Below are 16286 nucleotides of genomic sequence, written 5' to 3'. Positions count from 1 at the left end.
AAATTATACTTTTCTGTTAGCATACAAAACTCTTAGACTAATAGATTTCATTTGTATATGCTCCAGTTAAGTTTGTGAATGCCATCTGATTGCAATATAATCAACTATCTTTAATTGAGTCCTAATTTACACTTATTTAATAATTTGCATAGTTTAAAAGGGATAAAGGTTATTCTACAACTAATTATCATAGGCTATTACAGTGCTATTTTTCAAGGCAATAAGTATTTGCTCCCAAATGAAATTATCTGTCTTCTTTAGGCAGGGGTTAAAATTACTAGCAGCTTTCTCCATTACCCGAAAAATCAAATTGGAATAGTTATCCTTCTCTAGATGTGAAGACCTAAAAAACAGATTGATATATTTTCCACTTTGAGTCAAATTTCAACCCCTGCGTGGGACTAGAAAGTGAGACTTTCAAGGTTTTTATTTCCCTGTTGGTTTTGGTTTCTACTCTCCATGGCTTTTAGGAAGCTGGGAAAGTTTGTCTTTCCTGACTCACATTGTCTCTCCTTTCCATTTGGCAAATATTCATCTACCTTCAATCTGTATCTAGTAGAGGAAAAGCCGACATGGCTTTTCTTATGAACTTCCTTTGTTGTCAAAGGCATGTATGATTTCTACAGTTCTGGTTAGTTAACTTTAGCTCCCTCTGTGGCTGGATGACTGCTGCTTCTAACATCAGCATGATAAATAGGAGGCACAAATAAAAAGTAGCTTAAAAAAAAGATTTGGTGATTTAAAAAGAAAAAAAAAAAAAAAAGAACAACACCAAACACACACACATATATGGGCATTTCAAATCTGGTGGCTGATCTCTGGATTAAATTACTTGACAGTGTCTCTCATTGTAAAGAACGTCAATATTGCAATGCATTTCAAGTTTTCTGTTATACTTAGGCAAATAATATAGTTTAACCAAGCTCTTGGACCTTAATCGTAAGACAAAGCAGATCATTAAAAATAAGGCATACATATCAGGAATTAAGTTTTGTTTGCTTGTTTTTGGCACATTTGATCATACTGTCTTCTATGAATAACACATATGGTCAAATATACCGTTTCCTTTTTCATTTCAGCACAAACAGGGTTTTACCAACTAGTAAAATAAAAACAAGGAAAAACTCCAACATAAAACACTGATATAGAACCTTGGTAATGTACCGAGCACCTGGGAGGATGGGTAGGGAAAGGATGAAACAGTATAGGAAAGGGAAGGCTGGGAGGGTGCTTGGGGAGGTAAAGTGAGATGCAAAAAAGAGCATCTTTATACAGTCACTTAGTCTTTTCTAAGATCACCTCTTAAGTCTTAAAAGATTTGCATGTGGATTTCTTTTTAAACCCACTGACCATAAATCAGACACTGGTTCCAAAATCTTAGTAAGATTGTGTTTAACTGTTATAGTGTAAAGACAATTGCACAATACATGTGCTTATTGATCCGGTAGGATTCCAAGCAGAATCTGAAGTCTGTAGGTAAGAAAGGCTTCACTTTAGGTAACTATGACCCTAAAGAAAACCTCATGAAAGAACTCGCATCTCAAAGAAAGGACACTTTGCCTAAGTTTGCTGTGTTTTTGTTGACTTGCACTACTTATTGCTGGCTACTATGAAACACTGATCTAGGAGTACTCCAACAACCTGTAGTACAAGGCTTAACTTTAAGAAGCTATAGTAAACAAGAGACAAAATCAAAGCAATTCTCTTTCCTAACTAGTAACAGCACAGAGAATGCAGTCTTTTCCAAATCACAGTAAAAGTACAGTGAACAAAACAGCTCAACAAACCTTAAGACAAAAAAGTGCAGGTTATTAATGTTTACATGCAGTTGATAAGCATTCCAAATGTCACATTATGCACTGTAAAAGCTCAACTTTACTATATGGAAATAAGAAAAATGCACCTTGGGGGAAGGGGAAAAGCAATTTAATAATTTCCAGTGATTTTTGTAAGTAAAGAAATTCCTAACTATTGTACGGTCACCTCATATTTAACATTGTATGAATATTAAAAGCAAACAATTTAATGGGAAAATGCACAGTACAATGGAAATAGCTTGTTATTCAACACATACAGTAGATCTCAAAAACAAAGACAACACACTCAACCAGGGAGCTTAAAATATCAAATCAAAACCCAAAGAACCAGCAGAAGAAAAAAAAAAAAAATCCTTCAAAAAGACAACTCTTTCACCTTCCTAGGCCAATGCTTTACAATGTGAGAAGCACTGATACCTTCCAGCTCCTACAGGTGGTGTCTTCTACATACAGCAGTAAGATCTATATGGCTGGATTTGCCAAGAAACAATTCCATCCCCAGAACTCTCTATATCAGACAAGATCCTTTTTTTTTTAACCAAAATATTTTCTACAGAATTCCAAACCAAAATGTACTGTTTAAGGCATCTTTTTTTTATAACATTTTCTCTTCACTCAAAGATGATAGTCATGCAGCAGTTTAATGATAAAAATATATTAATATTTTACTATACAGCAGCAAGAAGTTAGTTGTCAATTAAAAGCACACGAACATCTTTAAATGAAAACCTGTAAAAGACTATCGTTACAAACAATTTCAGTTTGGAGGACACCAGCTTGGGAAAGTGCTCTCCTAAGCTTTGCATTTTCATACCCTACACCTTGAATATATGAGTTATAGAACACACTTTTGATAGAAGGCTTGTACACTTGGGGAACACAAATACACTTAGCATATAATGTAGCCAGTAATAACTAGCACCACAGCTACATGGAAATCCTTTACACATACCAACTTGGCTTTCACTTTTAAAATGAAACTCAGAATCCATGGCTCAGTAGGATAACTATAATTGTGTTGCTCTGCTTTTTAACAGGTCTACATAAGTTAATAGCACTGGCAAAAATCAAAGAATAGCTTCAGACCTCTTACTAGTTTAGGAGACAGTGCTAGTGACCACAAATAGACTCGCTACCTGATGTCCAAGTACAGGTTCACTGGAAATTGCTGCACGTTAGTTTTTAAAATCTTTCTACACATAATAAAAAAAATATATTATGAACGATACATCTCATATACACAATAATGACAAAACACCTACTCAGTCAAAGCAAACAGATGCAGAAAAATATCATGGGAGATTTCCTTTTTCTTTCTTTCTCTTTTTCCTTTTACTATTTGAATAACTTTGGTTCCAACCATAAAAATCACAACTTAGCAAATTTCATTTAAATGCCTTTTTTAATAATTTCTTCATGTTCACAGAAGTTTCACTGACCATTTTTATGTTTAAGGTCCAGATGCAATGCATATTGTATAAAAGAGAGCACTTATTGTTTACCTTGCATGAATTAAACCTACGTACCTTTAACTCTACAAACTTCTGCATAACATTTAGACAAAGCTCAGACACACAGCATGCCTAGCCCTCATATATATACACATCTCTAATCACAGGTATATAGGGTGTCAAATATACTATAATAACCTCCATGTAAGGTTTGAAATTTGGTAACAAAATGAGAAAAACTAAAAATATTATTTTACGTGTTCTAAAATATCTCTTTTTTTGTGCTAAAGTCAAATGTTAGCTCAACATGAAAAGGACTTTTATATAATTCAGCAATATTATAATCTTGACCATTTTGCAAACACTTTTAATAATAATAGCTTAAACGTGTACAAAAGTTCTTGGTTAATTAGGGAAATAAACACTCAGTTCTTTATATTTTTTAATCAAGTAGGAAACACAGTTCATATAATGTTATTACTTTTTGTATTTTTTTTGTTTTTTGTTTTTAGCAGCTGCTTACTGTTTTATATGGTGGATAAAGTGGACAACATCCAGCGATGGGTGGCAAGTCAAGAAGAGAAACTGTCAGTTGGTGGAGGTTCTGTGGGTGGTGCTCCCTTGGAGTTAACAGTTATTTCTTTTTTTTTTTTAACTTTTTAACTTTTTATTTTCTCTCTTTCTTTACAGTATATTTTCTGTGTGTGGCTGTGTGTGTGTGTATGTGTGTGTGTATGCATGTGTGTGTGGGTTTTTTCCATTCAGTTTGATCAATCTTCTTCCCCTTCTTCCTCACCCTGCAGCAACAGGGTGGCAGCGGCGGTCTCCTCCTGCTGCTGCTGCTGCTGTTGGTGGAGCTGCTCACAGGCAGCTCGCTTCTCCCTCTGCTTCTCTTGAATCTTCTTCATCTCCTCCGAGTACTTGCAGAAGGTGTGTCCGAACTTGGCCCACACCTTGTAGGGCACGGTGATGGAGTTGCGGTAGGTGGGCTTCACCTCGCTCACTCGCATAAACACGCCGTACTTGTTGGAGCCCACATCGAAGAAGAAGCGCTTGTTGTCCACAGTCAAGGAGGTGCCCTCGGGCAGCTCGGCCGGCTCCTCCTCCACTCCGTAGTCATCGATGAGCTTGGCCAGAGCGTCGCGGAACTCGATGAGCCCCTGTGCGGGCAGCGCAATGGTCTGGCCCTGTGTGGAGCCCAGGCCGGGCCCCCGGTTGACCGTCTGGCGGATGCGCAGGAAGCGGCCGCGCTGGTTCTCCTTGAGATCCATGTAGTACTTGCGGTTCTCGCGCACCAGGAACTCGCTCTTGAGCGCCCGGCGCGGCTCGTCCTGCGCCTGGGCCAGGTCGGGAGGCTGGCTGGGGCCCAGCTGCGCGTAGTGCTCGATGAAGTCGCCCAGGTAGTCGCGGAACTCCACGGCCACTGACATGGAGAGAGTGAGGCGGCTCTTGTTGCCGCCCGCGCCCACCTCAGCGATCTTCAGGAAGCGGCCCTTGGCGTTCTGCTTCACGTCCAGGTAGAAGCGCTTGTTCTGGATGTCCACCCGCTTGGAGGCCAGCTCCTGCGTCTCGTGCTGCAGCCCCCCCGGGGCCCCGCCGCCGCCGCCGCCACTGCCGCCGCCGCCCCCGCCGCCACCACCGCCCCCGCCGGAGCCCGAGCCCGAGCCCGGGTGCCCCAGGGAGCCGCCCGAGCCCAGCGCCGCACCACCCTGCTCGCTGCCGCTGTCTCGGTCCGCCATGATGCTGCGCTCCGCCGCCGCGCCGCCGCCGCCGCCGCCTGCCGCTCCGCCCGCCGCCTCAGTCGCCTCAGCCGCCGCTGCTTTCCCTCCCCGGCTCCGCCTGCTGCCGCCGCAACCCCCACAGCCAGTCAGCCACTCTCGCGAGATCTGCGGGAGAGACGAGACCCGGTAACAGGGCACTGACTCCCCAGTACAGTAGCAGGGCGCCCTACTGTACGCGCCCACCCGCCCGCCGGCACGTGACATGCGCCCCCTCCCTGATGCCAGCCCCCTGCCCGCCCGCCCGCCAGGCGGCGCCCACCCGCCGGCCCTCACCCCACACCCCTGGTTGGGGGGGGGGGGATGTTGTGGGACGCGCCGCGTCGCAGCTGCTGCCGCCACCACCACTGTGGCTGTCGCTGTTGGCCAGACCCTGGGCGGCCTCGGCCCAGGGAGTTGGGGGACCAGGGGTGAGAAGGGGACTGCCATACTAAGCACAGGGAGCAGGCCTGAGCCCTGCTTTTCAGTGACCCCAAAGAGAGGATGTAGGGGGAAGGGCCTGTGAAGCGCAACTGAGCTCACTGCAGACAGGGGACACCGAGTCACGGCCACCCCCTTCCTTGTGGGGCCCAGCCAGACCCAAACCCAAACCCAGACAGGCCCACCCATTGCCCGACTGGGCTGTCTCCTACCGCAGAGCCCTGGCCGCAGAGGCGGGCAAGGAACAGGAGAGGTGGTGCGGCGGTAAACCTTAGCTGCAGAAGGGGCTGCCTGGGATGAGGACGGGGCGCCGGCAGCAGTGGCGCGGAGGAGCAGACACCTAGCCCGTCCCTCCCCTCGCTCCCGCCGCTCCCCCTCCCCGCGCAAGGCAGCGGCTCTGGCCTCAGATGATCCCGCTCCCCCCTCCCCCCAACCGCAGCCCCGCACAGTCGGGCGGGCGGCGGGCGGCGGGCGGGCGCACTCACCGGCGGGGGGGAGCTGAGCATAGGACAGCAGCCGCACCGGGGCCGGGGTGCCCGCAGTGCCTGTTCCCGTTGGCTCTGCCCTTCCCCCCAAGCAACAATCAAAAAGAAACCCCACACTCACCCAAAAACCTTCAACCAGCCCCCTTTGGGACCACAAATGCCCGCCTTCCTCCCCCTCCTCCTTCGGAGATTTGGGGAAGGGGGGCACCCTGCTCAAGGCTGAGCCCAGCCTGGGTTGCCGGCCAGCTCTGCGGATGAACCAGGCCCTGCCGAGCTTTCAGCCCCCAACCCACTCTTCCCCTCTGGAAGGACCCAGAATGGAGGAGAAAACCAAGCAAGATTTAGGAAATTCACGAGCTAAAAATGTCAGGAATTTCCTGGGAAACGCAGTTCCTTACGGGTTTCATTAACACAGGTCGCTCTCCCCTTTCACCCCCCCTCCCAGAAACAACTAAGTGTCAAAGAGAGCTCCCACCCCTCAAAAAGTAAAACATTAAGTAAGTAATGGTTTTTAGGTGGACAGCTAGTTTACCAACCATGAATTAACCAATGAATCTTTGGATAGTGACAGCCAAAGGGGGTCCCTGGTCTCTCAAAGGGACTCGGAAATAAGTGAATTCTACCTTCCTAGATCTAAATCATCATCTCGGGCCTGTTTTCTTTCTCCTAGATATACAGCAAATGCTCATACTCCCTCCCTGCAGTCTATAGTTCTAACAGTTGAAGGAAAGCTAAGGCCTATCTCCAGGGGAACTCCTGCCAATCCCCCTACATTCTCCTTATCACCTTCCGTAAGGGGCTCAGGGGATACTCACAGCTTTACTACTGGCTTTCTCAAACAATGGATTGCTGCCTCTATCCTTAGAAAAATTTGTCCCATCTGTGGGCTCCATTCCCACTGAACATCCCTCAACCCCCAAAGTAAGGAGCCTTCCCTCCCTCTTTTAGCCCCAGAGACTGTTGAGTACCTAGTTGTTCAGGCTTCCTGGAAAAGAAAGGGGTAGAGAGGACTAATGATCAAGAAACCTAGACTAGTCTAAGACATAAGCCTTTCAATGCCTGAGCCCTCAAAGCCCCTAATATATCCTTTCATCACCTAGGCAAACCTGCCTGCTAAGTATTCACAGCTTCCTTCTTCTTTTAGCCAGGGCCCCGTTCTAGCCAGCAGAAGCTTCTTTGGATCTGGGCTGATGTTTGCTACTTCCCGCTAAAGAGCAAGAAACAGGGCAAAGCACGATGGCTACCAAAGAGTAAACTGGAGTGGTCCTGTGGGAACCAGCCCCAGAACCACCCACCCATCCAGTGGTCCTTGAAATGGTTCCCTGAAGAGGAGGCCCATTCTGAGAGAAAGAAATCCAGACTTTGGACCCCATAAAGAATTTCTCCTTAGTTGGGCAGGGGCATTCTCCAGCATTGCATAGTACACTTTTAGTGCGGATTTTTCTGAACTCCCTCCCTTGTCTCCAAGTCTGCAGGGAAGGGAAGAGAAGACCTGTTGGTGAACTTCCCACTGGGCAAAATTTCAAGTGAGAAAAAGGCAGTGGCACCTCCAAGCTCACACAGTAGCAATCAGGACCCTGGATAGACCCTGGCCCCAAACTGGGACATAAAGGATGAGTGGCAGGGTCTCGGAACAGAGCAGAGTCGGGTATTATACTCCCAGCTGTAAAATGAGGCTAAGATCTGTTTAAGTCTGATATAGAAGAGCCGCTGTTCTTCTTCTCAGGTTTACCTTGCGCAGAACCAAGCTCTTGCCCCTTTAAGAGGGCTCACAGGAGCAAGAAGCCCAAAGAGATTGCGATGAGGGGGCACGCGCTTACGGTCCCTGCCATTCTTCTACGCTAATGACTGCTTTCTCCAGGACAGAAAACCAGGGTTTAAAACTCCCCACCTTCTTGGACCAACTTTAGAGTCTAAATTTCTTCACTGTCCCAAACGTTTACATCCAGGGTTCTGAAACAGTTTGAGTTTGGGAACACCCTGATTTTCTGAAAAAGTGTCTGTCACCAGAAACTGAGTTCTTAGTTCCCCAGCGCAAAGGCAAATGATGAAGTTTCTAGGCAAAACACAAGTTAAATATCATTTGCATGCTTACTCTGGGAATTTTAAGCTCAAATCAGCAAATAACTGAGACCTGGATCTCTCCACATAAATAAGCACTTATGTTATGCTATTTATTATATATATACAAAATTTCTGCCATTATATACCAGTTTCTCTATTTTACAAATGGTATCTAAAAGGTAAACAAGGTTAACAATGGCTTTTTCAAAACAATTCAATGATAAGTGGGATATTTAGCACATTTTCACTACTCAAAAAGTTAATTTCAGGATAAGCCTGTAAATGTGGGGCTTTGGTCAGACTGGGGAGGGGATGGTGGTGAAAGGCGGCTTTCCTTAGGTTAGATAATATAGTAGCCTTAAAAGGCAGCCTGGGAAGAATGAATATTGACTCGAAAGTCTTAAAAAGTTTAGAACCTTCAAAAGAATTTCAAAGTTAGATTTGCATCCTAACATTGAAACTCCATTAGAAAATTTGTAGATTTGAAAAGACTTCTAGCCACTTGTTAATTACCTAAATAATATACTTAGTAAATGAAAAGTCAGTTCCAGTGTCTGGCTTTTTGAATTTGTTATTTTGAAACAAACAGTTGTAAAATTAAATTGATAATTTCAATACAATATGGGAAAGGCAAAGGGGAAACGAAATATATCAATATGCAGCAAAATATCTGTGTTAATTAAAATTCGTCAAAAATATTCCCTTTCTACTCAAAGTTTGCTTACTTTAAAAAATCTGATGTCTTTATATTTCTTGTGCTCTTTTATTAATACTACACACACATTTTGAGAACAGAGATTGCTTTATTTTCAATCCCACTATCTCTGTCGTTAACAAACCCTTACTAACAAAAAATTGTTCACAAGTGAAACAAACATTAGACAGAACAAGAAGGAAAAAAGCTTCACTTTTCCTCAGCCTGAACCATGGGTGATTCTAAATAATTTAGTTTTGAAAAGTAAAAATTAACACACACATTTATAAAATAAACTGGGAAGGAGGGAATCTACTGGGTAATAAACCCTTTTGACTATATGGAGTTCCCAACAGACAATATGCTGATTAATACCACAGATTACCAAAATAAAAGAGAAGCAAGAACATTAGAAATTGTGTTTTCAATTGCTACTTTAAATGCCTTTTTAAAACTAGACAATTATCTTCAATATCTAAATCATTAAAACTAAGTGGAATGTTGAATTCCAAGTGTTCATAGTGGAGGAATTACCCATTTCTTCTCATGGCTATCTTCCAGGAAAATGAAGGGTAAATGTTCACGTTTAACAACAAAGACTAATAGTAATAGTATTTCATCAATCATTTTTTAAATGCACATTGTCCTTCTATAGCTCACCTAATCTGTAAAATTATACCTCTCCAATGCTATTTTAATGTTTAAAGATATGAATTAAACATCCAAAATCTGAAGAGAACAATCCATGTGACAGAACCCTCGCATTTCACAAAATGTTTTCATTCTAAGCATTTGCAAAAGAGTTAAATAAACGTAGCACGCATCCTAAATTCGATCAAAGATTCCAAGAACCCGATATTTTATGTACCCAAAAGGCCCAAACAGAACCGATGCAAATGTCAATAGCTCATTCTCTTCCGGCTGATGCTTAAAAGGTTTTACTAGTACCCAAAGGAATGAAATCAGCAACTCTCCACACTCTAGTCAACACTCCAATTTTCAAAGCAGCAATTCGCAAACGTTAGTTTGGGCTGGAAGCAGTGGGGGGTCTTGAAGTAATAAAAAAAAAATTCCTTTTCTCCTCTGACAGTCTACCAAAAGAAGTCAAACCAAATTCCGTCTATTGTAAAGCACTGGGACCTCCCTTCCAAGGACACGGGAAACAAGCATAGACACCGCTGCCAAAAAGCTCTCCGAAAGCACCTGGCCCGACAGAACGAATTAGAACCCTCAAGAGGGTCCCTCACAGACAGCGGAAATGAAGGTGGCATTAATTCAGGGGCAGACAGCAACGAGCCAAAGAAAGTTGCCCTAGCCGTACTTGGGCCTTTCTCTACCCAAGTTCAGAATCAAGGCAGATTTATTTGTGAGGGTCCCTTCTACAGACATATCAGCCGCCTCCGGAGCCCACTGTCGCTCAAAGGTAAGACCCCCAACTTCGCATCCGTTCCTTTTGCCCCCGAACAAAGGCAGACGAAGCTGTAGAGCTGACCTAGCTCCGTGGGGCTGCGAAAATGCCTTGTTCGGGCCACTCATCCTTGGGCCTGCCTTCATTTGCGATGTCAGTACCAATGTATTATTTTTTATTTTTACAACGCATCCTGGGCGGGTGTATGCATTGCGGGGGTGGGGGTTGAACAGAGGAGAGGAGGGGTTGGTAGTGAAGCCTAGAACCCTCCTTCTTCTCCCCTCCTGCCAGGGCTGTTGTGCAGGGAGTGTCAGCCACGTTTGGCGCACTGTCCCAGGCCCGGGGCGAAGGTGGTCAGGAGAAATGGGGCTTAGGGATTGCTAAGCAAACGGCACCACTGGTGGTCTACAAGCGTCTGCGGAGGTAGGATTGTCTTTTTTTTTCCTCCCCCTTTTTTTAAGTGGCGTGTGATTTTGTTCTTTTTTGGAGGTGGGAGTTCGTTCGTTCGTTCGTGCGCTACGGGGCGGGGGGGGGGGGATGTTGCTGCACTGCCAGAGTCCCCGGAGGGAGGGTGCGAGGATGTCTACAATGGTACAGTAATTATTCCTGGGGCATAAGAGCGCAATTAGAGGGGACGGGGTGGGCGGCACCTCGAGTTGTGGCAGTGGCAGCACGGAAGGTCGCGAGGGGCTTACCCGGGCGGGCGGGCGCTGTCCTGCCGCAGGTGAGGGAGGGCGCGGGCTGGAGGGAGGGAGGGCGCGCGCGAGGCAGGCGCTAGGCTGGCGCGAGGAAAGGGGGAGGGGAGCAGGGAGAGGAGGACGCGCGCGCGCACACCTGTCCTGGACAGCGGCGCGAGCCGAGCGGCGCCTCACTCCGGCTCTGCCGGCTGAGGAGGAAGGAGGGCAGGCTGGCGGGCGGGGGCGGGACGCCGAGGGGAGGAGGAGGAGGCGGCTCGGACGGCTGGCTCGGCTCTCGCTCGTTCTCCCTCCCGCGGGCAAGTTCGGCTCACACCCTGCCTCTCCCGCTCACTCACAGCCCCCTTGGCTCTCCCTCCTCCTCCTCCTTCCCCTGCGGGATCCGCTCGTCGCCGCCGCAGACGGCAAGTCGTGGCAGCCAGACGTCGGCGCGTAACCCGGCGCTCCGTGCGTGACTCCGAGCGACGTCAGCGCGCGTTCCGCGTTACCCACCATCTCTCCCCCATCCTCCCCCCGTGGCTCGCGCCCTCCGCCCTCGCGTCCCTCCGTTTCAGTTGCCGTGGCGGCGGGCGGCGGGCGGCGAGCGCGCTCCCGCCGCCTCCCTCTTGCGCGTGCGCGCGCCTTCTCCGCCGTTGGCGCGTCAGCAGCCGGCGGCCGAGGCCTTGAGGCGCGTCCGAGGAGGGGGCAGCCTGTGGCCTCTTCGCCCGCACTTCCTCCACTCACCGCCCGTGGCGCCCCTAGGAGGACTCAGTCCATCGTTGGGCTTTGAAGACTGGAGCGAGGCTCAGGCGGGGCAAGAACCCCGTTGGGCCTGCATCAGCTCCAACTTAGGGCCCTAAGCGGCGTTACTGGTGCAGCTACCACCCTGTCGCCCTCTCCCCCCGCCCCCGTTCTGCCCGCACGTCTCGGGAGGCAATAGGCCTTTCATCTCCCGGGAGGGTCTCACCTTGGCCTTCAGTCGCCCGCCGAGAGGGCTAGAAGGGCAGAATTAGCATAAAAAAGAAAGCAGCGAGACCAGGTTCAGGCTCTAGCCCCAGGAATCCTTGACAGGAAGCGTGGGGCTGCTGCCCAGCCTCCCACGCAGTGTAGGTGAAGCTGGGCCCCTTTGAGGGACTGTGACTAAGGACAAAACCCTGATAAAAATTATTTATGCGTCCTTGGGCTGAGAGGGAGAAAGTGGAAGAGACGAGTTATTTTTCATAAATTGCTACGCAAGAACGAAATGCAGAACTATTAAATGTCCTTTAAGAGTTTTCTTGAAATTTTACCAGTTTGACAGGATTTTTGGTGCATAGCAACTTTTTCCCCTCATTTTGTATGCTGTCACATCTCCCATCCTGTAACACCGCGTACGTGGAAGATGGATCAATTAAAGATTATCAGCTGCAAATAAATAGAAGGTGTCACTTATTTAAATAGGTCTCAAAGAAATTAGTCTGCACTTTAGGAAAATTTAGTCACTGGCCTAACTTATTTAACAGTATATTTTATTTCGAAGTTACCTTGCAATACACAGTAAAATATCCTTTTAATAGGCAGTATTAGACTTTTAAACTCATTTATTATAGGCCCAGACCTTTTTTAAAGGAAGCTTATCTAGTTAAGCCTCTGAGGCAAGTAGGAGTGAGATGAAATTAACCCCATTTTATAGATGAGAAAATCGAGTTACAAAAATGTAAGTCAGTTGTTCAGAGTTGCAAGGAGTCTGTCACCGATAGAGGGAAACACCTTAGGTCTTTTATTACCTACTTTATCCACTAAGCCAAAGATCCCTCAATTGTTTACTTCTAGGTGTCTTTGGATGTCCCTCTCCCCCTCCCCATGTATTATAAGCAGTGCTTAATTTGGTAGGTATTCCTGGAGACCCCAAATCCCAGAGGACTGGTTTGAGGTTGGAATTTTCTGCCATAGAAAACTATAGCTGAGCAATAAGTTATTGTGAAACAATTCGGATTCCATACTAACAGCAAAATGTTTATTAATCCCTAGTTAGGGGTAAAATTTTTTAGACAGGTTTAAGAATGATGGGTCATTTCTTTTGAATTGCTTCTTTATTCACCTCATCTTTAGGTGGCAGCACTACTATATAAATATCTTTAAAACTACAGTCTTCTGCAACTTGATATCCTAAAGAGTGTTTTGTCCTAAATACATCCAATTCTATTGTGGAGATTAGAAATATGAAATCATACCTGAGAATTAGAATACTTAAGAAGTTCTAGAGGAGGAAAAACAGAAAGGCTTTCAAAAGAGAAAGTAATACATGGAGTTACTGAAGGGAAAGATTTGAAGGTTTTTAAAAAGCTTTTTTTTTTTTTTTAGCTGTATAAGGAGCAAGTAGCATCTTCACTCTAAGCCTGATCTTGTATTGAACCAGCACAAAATAACCTTTCAAAGCAAACCATAGTTTCTCAATACAGCATATTAAGAATTTTATAAGTTTAAACTTGCTAGTTGTATATTGCTAGTATTCTAACTACAATTTTATTTTTTAAGTAAGTGCTCTACCCAACGTTGCACTTGAACTCATGACCTCCAAATCAAGAGTCGCATGCTCTACCAACTGAGCCAGCCAGGCACCTGTACTTACAATTTTAGATTTGGGGTGCAATTTTCTTCATTAAACTGCATCAAGCTTGTGAGAATCCCAAATAGCACCTTATTGTTGACCCTTGTGGAAGAGAAGAACTCTTCTTGGCTCCTTTCTTTGCTTCCTAAATTGTTCATGTACAAACTAAACCACCATTACTCAAACTCAAAAAAGTGATAATTTCAGTTAAACTATATATAAACTGATAGCAACTCACAGATATCCTATATCTTATTGCTGCAGTGTTTGAGGGTAATAAATTGTGATGTATGGGGGCTATTTGGATAAAAAATTCTCTAAGTAGAACTTTATCATAATTTTGTGTATTTACAGTAGTTCTCTCTGTACCCCTTTGTCCAAGCTACCAAACAAAATTGAATTTACATGCGTTTCAAAATAGACTGCATTAGATTTATGGTATACACTGTGAAAGAATATAGAAGTATGACCATCAGGAGTGGGAGAGCACATTATTTCTGGGTAGAGGATCAAGGGTTAATAAAGTCTTTCTTGATGGCAGCTTCCATCTTTCTCAGGTTAAACTTGGAGAGAGTCTCAAGCAAACTGGTAGAGCCCAAACTCAGCAGTATTCTGTTAAGATTTTTAAGCTCTCTGGTGCCAGCAAATCATGCAGCCTGGGGGCCTTTGCTCCAAACTTCTGCCAACTCCATTTTGGCAGTAGGGTGTTCTGTTGAACAAAGTTTGCACGTGTTTGGGGTGTGAAGTGGTTCCTCAGGCATTTATCTGGTTTTATTCCAGTTTGGGGACTTGAAGACAAGAGTCAGAAGCACGAGACTTGTCTAGTTCATATGTGCCCTGACAGACTACGTTAGTTATCTTGAATTTCCACTTAAGCAAGGGCAGGTTTTTCTTTGTTGGTGTAGAATTTATTGAAGTGGACCGCTTACTTCTTAAATGCTGACATGATCTTGAACCAGTTCTCAAAAGCAGGTAAGCAGAACCCTCTCTTGTTGAGGGCACAGAGCTGTGGCAAATCACTCTTCATCCTCCTACCTACATTATCACCATATATCGCTTAAGAGCAAAAAGGCCAGTAATTATTTAGACTTGATCTCACTGTCATAATTATGAGCCTCTGATCTTTTTGGTATTGATTGTCTGGTTTCATCTTTTTTACCTACTTTTTCCCGTCCCAGAGCCATTGGTTAACACCACTTGACCCAGATATGTGTGCTAATTCGTGTTATTTCAGGGAGCCTCTCTTCCTGTGGGAAACATATACATTCACGATTTCCATTATTTGTTTCAAATAATCCTGATAGAAAATCCTTCCATAATCTGGGTTAACAGAGTTTGAAAGCCATTAAACTGCTATTGGATTTTTTTTTCTTTTTTGTTTTTGTCTTCCTGGTTTAAGAGTAATGGAAAGAAAAAAGTGCAAAAGTAAAGGTTACAGATAGATATTGGAATGATGCTATTACTTTTAACCATGATCAGTGGAATGTCAATTTGTAAGATATAGTATGGTAACTTGAAAATGGTTGTTATATTTGATACTTTTACCAAGAGTGTGGCCTAAATTCCAATTTGCACCTTTCCCAAGTCAAAACTGACCTATGGGAGAAGTTAGAAAGGAAAAGGAAACCTGGGCCTTTCCAAGGAGTGAATCTATCTGGAATGAAAGTACTATTGAATGTTATTGCACATTTTATGATGACCCCCAAATTCCTTTGTTTACTTTAAAATATAAATGAGCTGTTATTTTACTACCTGGAGCAGTGTGTACATACAACCAGATTACACTGCCCTCTGAAGCTAATTTAGATGATTTTTATAACCAAATGCAGTGGCACTTTGCAATTAGATAATCAGTTGGTTTCTTTCAGTGGTGAGTAAAATACATCAAGGGAAAAATCAAGATAATCCTCCCTGGGAAAAATACAAGGTAAGTTCTTTCTTTAATATTTTGTGCTCTAGTATTTTTATTTTTGAGTATATTTTTTCTTATCTACTTAGATACTCAAAATTAAGTATTAAATATAAATGGAATGTAAGTATATTGATTAGTTTTTTTACTTCCTAGCTAGTAAATCGATATTTACTTGATAAATATGTTTATAGAGAAGAAATCCTTTTATTAACCTTTAACGTTTCTTTTTTTTAGTAATCACTATACCCAAGGTGGGGCTCAAACTCACGACCTCGAGATCAAGAGTCACATGCTCTTCCGACTGACACAGCCAGGCACCCCGAGAAGAAATGTTTTTAAATTACTATTCTGGAATTCTATTTATATGTATATATATATTCTATAAACATATTACAGGTGATGTTTAGATGGCATTTTATTTATTTATTTTTGCCTTGAATTTCCTTTTGGAAAGTATTACCTGCTATATGAAGACGAGTTCTCAGAACTCACCACTGTTTATCAGTCAGGCTTATTTTCTTAAATCATTTATTGAACAATATCTATCAACTGCCTGTTTGCCAGCCATCATAGCAGGTGCTTCAACATAACCAAATCCCTGTTCCTATAGAGTTTCCAGTTTAGTAAGACAGGTAATAAACAAATATATAATGCTGGATAGTGATAAGTACTAAAAAGAAAAGAAATGCAGTAAAGGGGCAAGAGTTCATTGTGTGATTGTTTGTGTGCATGCCTCCCACCTGATATTTTAAATAGCGTGATCAAGGAATCCTTGAGGAAGTAACATTGGGGCAGAGAGCTGAAATAGTCATGAGAATATCTAGGGAGATGTTCTAGACATAATGAAAAATTTATGCCTCATAAAGTCACCCAACTATAATCCAGGTAACAACCCATGTGGCAACTATGTATACATCTTTTTTTTTCTTGAGGGAGAAAAACTCTTCAAATTTCCTGTGTACACATTAGGTTTTCAGAAAAGTTTATCATTTA

The 16286-nt window shown here is 44.1% G+C and overlaps 3 protein-coding genes across 7 annotated transcripts in view; 2 read left to right on the top strand and 1 right to left on the bottom strand.

Moving 5' to 3' along the window:
• Positions 1–3909: 3909 nt before the first annotated feature.
• On the bottom strand, positions 3910–11873 carry PURA (purine rich element binding protein A). 4 transcript variants are annotated; one of them, XM_077897480.1, is made up of 2 exons: positions 11759–11873; positions 3910–5154 (listed from the first exon to the last, which is right to left on the bottom strand). In XM_077897480.1, the coding sequence occupies exon 2, from the start codon at positions 5005–5007 to the stop codon at positions 4039–4041; it is 969 nt and encodes a 322-aa protein (XP_077753606.1). In that variant the 5' UTR covers positions 5008–5154; positions 11759–11873; the 3' UTR covers positions 3910–4038. The 4 variants fall into 4 exon arrangements, with proteins under 4 accessions (XP_077753606.1, XP_077753603.1, XP_077753604.1 ...); XM_077897477.1 differs by lacking the exon at positions 11759–11873 and adding an exon at positions 10813–11306; XM_077897478.1 differs by lacking the exon at positions 11759–11873 and adding an exon at positions 10952–11306.
• On the top strand, positions 4940–15949 carry LOC144313957 (uncharacterized). 2 transcript variants are annotated; one of them, XM_077897482.1, is made up of 4 exons: positions 4940–5456; positions 9800–10132; positions 15250–15308; positions 15528–15949. In XM_077897482.1, exons 1-4 carry the CDS (start codon positions 5252–5254, stop codon positions 15528–15530), a joined length of 600 nt encoding a protein of 199 aa, XP_077753608.1. In that variant the 5' UTR covers positions 4940–5251; the 3' UTR covers positions 15531–15949. The 2 variants fall into 2 exon arrangements, with proteins under 2 accessions (XP_077753608.1, XP_077753607.1); XM_077897481.1 differs by lacking the exon at positions 15250–15308.
• Positions 10394–16286, top strand: part of NRG2 (neuregulin 2) — a 241148-nt gene continuing 235255 nt past the window's right edge. The window contains exon 1 of the mRNA XM_077897475.1: positions 10394–10540. The gene's annotated coding sequence lies outside the window, so the exon portion shown is untranslated. The remainder of the gene's footprint in view (positions 10541–16286) is intronic.

The sequence above is a fragment of the Canis aureus genome, chromosome 5 (genome assembly GCF_053574225.1).
Source record: "Canis aureus isolate CA01 chromosome 5, VMU_Caureus_v.1.0, whole genome shotgun sequence".
NCBI classification, from domain to species: Eukaryota; Metazoa; Chordata; class Mammalia; order Carnivora; family Canidae; genus Canis; species Canis aureus.
Note: the sequence above shows the minus strand (reverse complement) of the source record. Positions and strands in the feature narration are given on the sequence as shown.

What these genes read in the sequence shown, in the direction of transcription:
- PURA (XM_077897480.1), bottom strand. Translation starts at nt 5,007, where the DNA reads ATGGCGGACCGAGACAGCGGCAGCGAGCAGGGTGGTGCGGCGCTGGGC.
- LOC144313957 (XM_077897481.1), top strand. Translation starts at nt 5,252, where the DNA reads ATGCGCCCCCTCCCTGATGCCAGCCCCCTGCCCGCCCGCCCGCCAGGC. An exon ending in AGGGAGTTGGGGGACCAGGG is followed by an intron (nt 5,457 to 9,799) that starts GTGAGAAGGGGA and finishes CTCCTCTGACAG; the next exon opens with TCTACCAAAAGAAGTCAAAC. An exon ending in GAGCCCACTGTCGCTCAAAG is followed by an intron (nt 10,133 to 15,527) that starts GTAAGACCCCCA and finishes TCTTTTTTTTAG; the next exon opens with TAATCACTATACCCAAGGTG.